Source organism: Megalobrama amblycephala, linkage group LG20 (assembly GCF_018812025.1).
Source record: "Megalobrama amblycephala isolate DHTTF-2021 linkage group LG20, ASM1881202v1, whole genome shotgun sequence".
NCBI classification, from domain to species: Eukaryota; Metazoa; Chordata; class Actinopteri; order Cypriniformes; family Xenocyprididae; genus Megalobrama; species Megalobrama amblycephala.
The window spans coordinates 8,172,133-8,182,376 of NC_063063.1; the positions used below are offsets into that span (position 1 = coordinate 8,172,133).

Sequence of the window (10,244 nt, forward strand, 5' to 3'; positions counted from 1 at the left end):
AAAAATGCTTCTAGGCCGTTTTTCCATCTGATCCATCACGAGTGCATTGTTTATTATGTGAGGTAAAACAGAGCCACTGATCCCAGATTAGAATAAAAAACATTCCTGACTTTCATTTGTGATTGGATGAAGCACATTCAAAATCTTAAGTGAATACGACAATATAACAAAGACAGCATATTCAAATATGCAAAATAATAACTATATGTTTTCACAGATTTATAACTATGTAGAAAAAATAAAAGATTGCAGTTTTCTGAGCAGACACAGATGGTGTTTGTGAAGGAAGGGGTCATAAAATATTAAAATCACTGCTGGAGGGTGTAACATTGACCTGCTTTGGTTCCTAAAGGGTGAGAATGTTAGAAGTGAATAAAGATTTTGATGTTAAAAGCTTCTGATGTTTGCTTTGATGTGTTTCAGGTGGAACAGTTGTAAGCAGAATAAGCAAGGAGCCAATAACAGAGCATGCAGTGCAAACCCCAGTCAGACTCCTTCTCCTGAGGGAGAGAAACTCCACAGTGACAGCGGCATCTCAGTGGACAGTCAGAGCCTACAGGAGGGCCAGGGGCCGCCACATACAGGTACAAACCCTTAGGTCAAGGGTCGCAAACTATGGTAATCTCTGGCACGTGAGCAAAAGTGAGAGGAGTGTATGTTTTTCATTTAGATAAAGTACCTCGTTCCTCATAGTAACACAGCAAGTTTTATTAAGCAAGGTGCTATAAATACTATTAAAGTGTCAGAATTATACTGTGCAAGTCAATGAAAGCACGCTGCGCGAGCCACTGAAAGCACGACAGATCAAGAGAATAGATTTATCACACAAATTAAGTCAGTTTGACTGACAGCTTACAGTTTGTTCTGCTGTATTTGTTTGCTCTTCAGCTTTGAGAAAAAAAGAAGTTGATGCTATACATTTCAGAGATATTCAGCTAAAGTATAGTGTTGTCATGATGGTGATATGCATACTGGGGTTCAGCAGGGTCACATTGGAAATCTGTTATCCAAAGATTAATTTAGGGTGTTCTCACACTAGGCGGTTTGAACCATCCCCGAGCGCATTTGACCCTCAAATCCTGGTTCGTTTGACAAGTGTGAGTGCTCTGTTCCGTGCCCTGGCGCAGTTCGTTTAGCCGGCCCTGGCCCGCTTGGAAGAGGTGGGCCAGAGCGCGGTTTGGTTGGGCTTGAGCACGGTTCGCATGCAGTGTGAGCGCAAAGCGTGCCTGAGCACGGAATAGCTACTACTTTTGTGTGCGCTACCCTCACAGCAAAAGAGGTATCGCGGCTTCCGGAACGTATCCGCGAACGGACCCGTATCGGCGTCTACTTGCGCGCAGTGACGGATCCGCAACGAAGGCGGATCGCGGACCCGCCGTGGCTCCGCGCTGCATCCGCGATTAAAACCTTACCTCCGCAGCGGGTCCGTTTGGGACCTGCAAATTGATACAACCATTACAGTAAAGGTGCGCGCGCGTCTGCGGATCCGACATGGGTCCGCTTAGGATTCGCTGATTGACAGTAGAATTTACGGCGCCGCCCGGAGGCGGAGCTGATCCTCTGGGTGGCGCCAAAACGAATGTGACAGTCACACGGGTTTGGCGACTTGAATGCGGATCCGCATAGGAGTCTCCTGCTGTGTGGATACTGTCATCATTATGATGGCAAACATCTTTATTACTACTCTGATAGTACACTTATCAATTTGTGTATTTGGGTTTATAACGGGTCTGATTCTCACCTTATTGATGAACAGAAATTGAAGTTTGCGAGTAAAGCTGCAAATTCCTCCATTAACGTCAGCTGCTGTAATAATCCTCTGATACGTGCAAGTGAAAATCACTGCACGGCAAAAAATGATACTTAGGCAGTATCTGTGCATTTCTTCCTGTTTTCTTCCATTCAAAAAGTTGCATCGTATATGACGTAAGCGTACTCCGGCCTGGAACGTTAAGTGCAATGGGGGGGACTGGGGAGGGGGGACAATCGCGCTCGGGCTCGGTTCAAGGCAACCGTGCCTAGTGTGAGTACACCCTTAAAGGGTTAGTTCACCCAAAAATGAAATTTCCATCATAAAGTACTCACCTTCATGTTGTCCCAAACCCGTAAGACCTTCATTCGCTTCGGAACACAAATTAAGATATTTTTGATGAGATCCGAGGGTTTCTGAACCACACATAGGCAGCAACATCATTGCACATTTTGAGGTCCAGAAAGATATTAAAGACAACGTTAAAATAGTCCATGTAACTGCAGTGGTTCAACCTTAATGTTATGCACAAAACTTACTTTTTGTGCACAAAACAAAACAAAAATAATGACTTTATTTAACACTCTGGGGTCGGCGGTCACGCCGGCGTGACCACCGCGTTTTTTTTCTAACCAGTGTGAAAGAGACTCAAAATACTTTGTCAGTGTTGCACATACAATTAAGAGCTATACACCATTTTAATCTGTGGAATATCTTCTTTCATTTGTGTAAAAACAAAATGTTGTGCTTTTTGCAAAATAAAGAAAACTAACATGATGCGTGATCTCTCGTCTCCCTCTTAACCAATCTGATAGTTCTCAGAAAATTAACTGTAACTTAGTGAATACTAATCACAAAAAAATGTGACTTCTGTCTATAAAAAAAACGTTGAAATGTCAGGTTTTAAATCGTGTAAGTCAAATCGAAAACAAAAATTCTGTGTTCATGTAATCTGTATGAAAAGTGAGCCATGTCAGATGCCCGTGATTCAGCTCATTATCCACTAATGCAGCCACGCCCACGGAGCCAGCGCTATTCAGAGGCAAATACTGAGGCAATGCATGCATTCATCATCTCAATCGTGTATTTATTGTCTTGAAAAGTGTTTATCTGCATGTTAAAGCCATGGTTAGCGAGCTCTAGAAGATATGCAGTTAGTTCCTGGTTCTTCTTCTTCATATGGATTTGTGGACTAAAGGTGTACAGAGCGCCCTCCAGCTGCAAGTATGAATTGAAAACAGTATCCAGCGTTCACAGTGAAGACAATAAATATTGAATAAATATTACTCCTCTGTATAGAAAATTGACAAACATATGAGAATCCATCAATATTTCTCCAAATACGCATGCTTTTAAGCTAAAAGCCTATATGAAATGCCATAGAGGTAACATAACTGTTCAGACACTTTGCATCACAGAAATGCATTACATTTTAAAGAATATAATAGAATACCATTATTTTAAATTGTAATAATATTTCACAGTATTGCAGTTTTTTCTGTATGTTTAATTTACACCATGATGAGCTGAGACATGATTTTTTCACAGCCTACCTGACTGAAAGAGCTCATTATTTATGCAGGACATTAGAGCTCTTTATGCGATTCTTTTGTCTTCTCAGGTGAGAATCACCCATTATTCATGATGATTCACGCCTCCACGCATACTGTGTTTCTTGACCAAAGATGTTTTAGAAAATTTAAGCATAATTTTACCTCATTTTGAAGCAAAAACTCTAGTCTACAACCTCCAATAACCAGAAGTCTTGTGAGCACAAATTTAATATATATTTTTTGGCTTTATTTCAGTGACTTAAGTTTTTTGTTTTTCAGTAACCACGCATAAACGTTATTCCTTCAAAAACACATTCCTCACATATTATTGTATTGTATTATTGTAGTTTGTGCTGAATACAGTGTAATGACACTTTTTCCATTAATATGTTTATGAACAGCTGAAAAAAGCACAAATGTCAGGGCATGTCAAACCTTCTCCAGGGCCCCAAAAAACCTCAGACCCCTGAGGGTTAACAATTTGAACTGTTGTCATACGCAGTTGACGTAGTGAACGCAATGCAGGCTTCCATGTTTACATCCGAATGCCGGCTCAGTATTGGCCGACGCTGTACACGTGAGCAGCACGATGCATACGTGTGATGCTGATGCAGGAGCCGGCCAATAATGAGTCGCCGTTCTGACGTAGAACACGGAAGTGCTGAACTGTGATCACTACGTCAACTGCATATGACAACAGTTCAAATTGTTAAATAAAGTTGTTATTTTTGTTTTTGTGCACAAAAAGTATTCTCGTCGCTTCATAACATTAAGGCTGATCCACTGTTGTCACGTTGACTATTTTAACAATGTCTTTACTACCTTTCTGGACCTCAAAAAGGTGAAATGACGTTGCTGCCTGTTCAGAAACCCTCAGATTTCATCAAAAATATCTTAATTTGTGTTCCAAAATGAACGAAAATGAACCAAGGTCTTACAGCTAGGTTCTTAGTACAGGTTCTGCACTATTTTTATGTTACTAATAAAATAAGCAAGTTGTGTCAGATTATCAGGTTTCAACTGTAAAATGTGTTACTCTTTCAATTAAGCCGTTGGGAACTAAATTATGGTTATGTGTATTATGTGTGTAGGGGTTATGGCACAGTGATTAACTAGAAAATGGCACTTCATGACAAAACGTTTGCCGACCACTATATATATATATATATATATATATATATATATATATATATATATATATATATATATATATATATATATATATATATATATATATATATATAGCCATCATTAGCAGCTATCTGACCTGAACTGGGTTCTAATTGGTTCATTGTATTCTAAACTTAATTGGCAATCAGTTGTTGAAGCTATTAAGGTGTGCTGACCCAAAAATCTTTTACAAACCTGGGCCAAGTTTAAACCAGTAACCAGGCATCATCAGCTGGCAAAGGGGCATGTCTGACTTTGACATGTATTTATTGCCATTATTATGTAATCAAAATGAAAATTATTATTGCTGGTCTTCAATGATAATATCAAGTTACTGTAATGTATTTGCACCAAAAAATGATAAGGATTTACGCTGATGTCGTCCAAAACCACACTTTGCCAGGGGTGTTATTTTGGAGGGCAGTGTATATATATATATATATATATATATATATATACACACACACACTTTGCATCAAATACAATTTCCAATTGGGCGAGCAATTCACAGACAGCTTTTCTTTCTCGTGAAACAACCCACATGCCAACAAACCAATGAAAGCAGAACAATAATGATGATTCATAACAATATCATACGCTGTTGTGGATCCACTCAACCGAATCCAGAAAATTGGCACAGAAAATTACCGTCATTTGGCAAATAAATAATTTACGGGCAGTTACACATGTATCCCCAAAATTTTATTATTTAAGCTTTATGTTTCACCTCAAATGACAAGGGAATTTAGTGTTAATTTTAATTAGCCAGTCCCTGAACTCACACTCTCAAATGGCTTGGGAATACAGAGCATTCATTCATTGCTGCTGGATAGTATTTGGTCTGGTGGACTAGATCTGCTACATATGTTACTGTTACTGTTGCAGAGCAAGTACAGAGATTTGCTTCTTTGTAGTCTTGTTTTAACTATATATATATCCAGATGTCTAAATGTATTCTCTTATTCTCTTAGTGGTCAAGATAGATGGAAGTTCAGCCCTGTCCTTGCCCTTACACACACGGGAGGAGGTTGAGAAGCTGCTAAATCGTACCTGTGAAGGGGAGGAGTCAGGGGCCAACGAGGAAACCGATTGGTGCAGTCTGGCAGGGCTACTTGGATACAAAGAAGAACACATTGCTAATTTCAAGCAAGAAGAGAGGCCCATCCAGGCCCTTCTGTCTCATTGGGCAAGCCAGGATTCGGCTAATATTGATACGCTTTGTACAGCACTGAAGAAGATCAATAGGGAGGATATTGCGCAGAGCATCACAGTCAAACCAACTGCTACATCTACCGTATGAGAGAACAAACACACGCTCACAAAATCACACTTTCAAGTGTGCTCCCCAGTTGTAGGCTCCCAAATACACACTTTACATTGCCTTCAGCATACTTCAGTGTTGATGTATCACTGGTGAAGTTGATGTATCACTATATCCTTAACTTTAGGCTGTAAACTCAAGTGCCGATTCCCTTTAAACCCTTGATTGAATGGCCAAACTATGTGCAAAGAAAGCACCGTTCTCTAAATATTGTTTGCATGTTCCTTTAATTTGATGAAAGCCATATGGACTTGAACATGGATATTCATGTCTTTCCTGAAGATGTTCAGGATAAATGACTCAAAATCATTCATTTTACTTTTAACACATTTCAGTATCACAAATATACCAACTACAAATCACTTCCAGCTTTAGCCAGCCAATAATTACTCTTAATAATAGATATAAGTTTAAAGACAATTGTCTGCCTCTATTCAGTACAGAAACTGCTATGTAACATCCATAATGCATATGCTAATAATATGTCAAATGTGGCCAGTTCAGTCATTTGCTAAGTGTACCATAACCACAAACCATATCCACTGATTATATCGCGTCAGAGTTGTACACAGTTGATGTTGTGCTCCTGTACTGTAAATATGACCAGTGACAGTATGAGAAGGACCAGTCATAGAAAAATTAATAAGACAAATCAATATGGAGACTGTAGAAATGTTGAAAATTGAAATATAGTTTTCTGTTACGTGAGCTAAAGAAGCAAGATTTATAATGCCATTATTGCCAGAGTTTAGTGCTGATTTGATTGTAAACTAAACCATGAACCATGATTTACTACTTGCTATTGTAAGTCGGTGCCAGGTAGTATTAGGTGTCGCGGTTTGGTTGGAAGGCAAGGAGAGTTGAGGTGAGGATCTAAACACTAGCGATATTTATTAAATGAAAACAAAAACCACTCTTGAATGCAGGAGAACACTGGAAATCCACATGAGCAAACCAATACATTGGAAACATCAGACAAAAGGGAACTAAAACACAGTTCTATCCTCTTTTTTCCTACACCCCATGAAGTTTTGTGCAAAATTATGGGAGTAACTCGTTAAACTGTAAACAATCAGCAAAAGGTTCGCTCTATAAACGCAATAAGCATTTTCAAAAACTGGGTACAATGAGATGACATTGTTCTGTTCACCCTTCAACCACCGAACATTAAAAGGAAATATTTCAAAGTGATTTCCGTCATTTTGATGAACCTGTATTTGTATTTACCTGGTTAAGAAACATTCCAGTAAACACTGCTAAATAAGAAGTGAAAAAACAATGAAATTTAATTAAATCAGAAGAACAGACCACAAATACAAATGTCTTTTTCATACTGTTACAGCGATATGCAACGAAAAAAAGCAACATTATGATTTGAAATTATTTGTTTCAGTCTTTTTGAGTGGGACTTTCTCCAAACCGGAAGAGCCTCCCATAATCTAAAACGCAGTTGGCTTGTTAGGAAAAAGGTGGACATTAATAGAATAAATGAGCAACTAAACAAGACACAGGTGAACATAATCAGGAACTATGGAAACAAATGAGAACCTAATTAGAATTAGAACCAAGGAAACAGGAACTAAACACAGGCACACAGGAACAGTGGAGTGAAATGAAAATCAAAATAAGAGTCCTTGAACAAGCATTAACAAAACTAGATGTGACAGTAGGGAGTTTGGACATTCTCATTATAGAGAGAATGTGTAAAACTGTGTAGCACTCAATATTTTTATTAGTCTGTTTCACATAAGAAAAATGCTGCAGTACACTAGCATTTATTGTGTACTTTTATGGGTCTTTAAAGCAACACTAGCATGAGTTGTCAACTGCATTTCTTGGTCACCCCCCCCCTTACCATTTTGGTAAGAGTTAAACTGCCATGTACAGTAGGTATTACACAGAGAGATGCAATGGTGAAAATAGAGAAACTTCAGAGAGAGGTCTTTTTATCAGATGCTTTCTGGTGCCTACTTCTGATGAAGTAACCCAAAGTATGATCAATAGCGGCATAAACAGACACCACTTAAATATGTTCATTGTATGATGTCTTTATCAGTTTTTGTTCTGTCTGCATCTGGGCAGGTGACTCAGAACATTCTAGAATTAATAAGCAGGAGGTTTTGTTGTCCTGGTGGTCCAGCTGAAAGACGATAGCGGCTTGGTTTTTTGTTTTTTTTACTTTTTTCTTTATTACGGCAGTAACCCGACACTGGTCACTACCTGGCTCAGGTCATCACCATGACAAAAGCGCTTGGCCATGCAGTCTGTGACCCAGATAGAAAAATGTTAAAGACACATATACACCCATAAACACACAACAAAGAAACAAGCTTCCCTGTAAAATTAACCACTGACTGATATGAACGTCACGGGTGATTAAATGTGACTCTTTTGAAGGCATAACACAGGGTTCCCACGGTCATGGCTATATCAGGGAATTCTGAAAAGTGGATTGGTCGTTGATTTGGTCAGAAGTGTGGGAACACTGAAGGACTTCGAAACCAGGAGAACAACTCAAAGAATATCTTTTGTGCTTACTGTAATGTTGGACTCTTAAGATTCAGCAACATGTGAATGGATACTGTACCAAGAATTGAAGTGATCCAATGTAACAATTTGGTTTAATGGAACTGATATATTTGGTTCAAATACTGAAGTTGGTGTAGGACATAGTGCTTTTTTGGTGACAAGTAAATCAATTCAAAAGAAATCTCCAGGGCTTTATAATTTCTCAGGGTTAAAGTGGAGATTTGCCCATCTGTCAATGTTTCATGCTGTTATGTCATCAGTATATCAGTGGCCTTATAATGGAGTTTTATGGTGGCACACAGGTCGCAAGAAGAAACTCATTTAGCCTCAAAGAGCTTTTTTACAAGTATGGGAGAAAGTCAGTTTGAGGAGGCAGAAGTGTTTTACTTGTTTTGTAGAATATATGAAACAACATTACAAATTCTCTGGCTGCATGATTATCAGTATTCATAGATTCTTGTGATGTCCGTTCAGTTTGAAAAGCAATGCAGCAAGCATACATTATTAATATTTTTGAATATTAAGTCACCCTAAATACCGATGAACTTTTTTTTTTTTTGACTATACATTTTTGGGAAAATTCAAGCACACTGTAATTTGTATCTTAAAATGAAGGCATTCTCCATTTCTGGATGTGAATTTTTTTCTTTTTAATTCCTTTTAAATCTTTTTTTTTTTTCTACCAGATTAGAGTGTAGCACTTACAAAATATAATATACATTTTGTATAACAAATGCCTGAGATTAATATCAGGTCTGTGTTGTTTTTGTTCTGTTTAGTATGTACATAATTTTACTGTTTATTCATTTTGTGTTTATTCATAGCCTCAAAGGCGTGTTATTGGTTGTTACTGGGGAATATCAGCCAATCCTGAAACCACAAAGCCAACAAGCTCAAAGAAAGTCACATGATTTGCCACTGTTTACTTCCTCAACATTTGCCTTTATACCATTTTGCCAATTTGTTCTTGTATAAAATCATCTTGATAATTTGAGAAGCATGCCGTTTTGGTTTAAATTTATTTGTAGAATATTTTTGTAGCGTTACACAATATCAGAGTACATATCTCTGAGATGGATGTACTAATGTGGCACATTGCTCTCTGACAATCAACTAAAAGCATACTTGTGTAGTTGTTGGAATATGGAGTTGATCAGAACCCATTCATTCCCAGAGACTGAATCTTGCACTTGGTAGAGGAGCTTTGTGAGACGAGTGTGAGGAGCATGAAAGGGTGAGCAGAGGTTTTGTTGGGCTTATTTGGACAAGAAGAAACAATACTGAATGTTACTTGTATTTACTGTTATGTACACTGTATCATATAAATGTGAATTTACTAGAATTCATAAAGTAGGTTTAATGCAGTTACTATTACAAACAAGAAATAATAAACTAAATAAGATTGCAACTGTACATTTGTCTGATTTTTTGTTTCACAAATACACACAAACACACAGACTAATTTAAATAAACATTTGTTTAAAATGTTAAAAGTGTTCAAATTTGTTTAAAATGACCTGATCATGCTGTAAGTTTTTACATATCAGGTCACTGTGCGACACTCAGTAGTGTTAGGAGACCTGAAAAATCCTGATATTTCAGATGAAATCTCCTAGTGAGTTCATTTGACCTGTAGTTCTCACATCTGCACAAACGTCTCTGAGGATTATGGGTATTAGGAAAACTGTTGACGCAACGGATGTCTTATTCCCCCTGTGATGTTCAGTTCTGGGCCAATAAATAGGCTGTCATTGGAGCCAACATTCCTTTGTGTGTGTGTGTGTGTGTGTGTGTACTTGTACATCTACCTTTGTGAGGACAGGTTTGAGATTTAGATCATCGGAGTGAGCACCAAGAGAGTAAAGTGAGGACATTTTGGCTGTTTGATGGTCAAGACTTAGTAATAGGTTTCAGGTTATAG

The 10,244-nt window shown here is 38.1% G+C and overlaps 1 protein-coding gene across 2 annotated transcripts in view; it reads left to right on the forward strand.

Annotated features, from left to right (window-relative positions):
- The window catches only part of ngfrb (nerve growth factor receptor b), a 56,307-nt gene extending 46,571 nt beyond the window's left edge, over positions 1–9,736 (forward strand). For both annotated transcript variants that reach the window (XM_048170383.1, XM_048170382.1), the window contains exons 5-6: positions 424–584; positions 5,445–9,736. In XM_048170383.1, coding sequence (XP_048026340.1) covers positions 424–584; positions 5,445–5,773 — 490 coding nt within the window. In that variant the 3' untranslated portion in view covers positions 5,774–9,736. The remainder of the gene's footprint in view (positions 1–423; positions 585–5,444) is intronic.
- Positions 9,737–10,244: the final 508 nt, after the last annotated feature.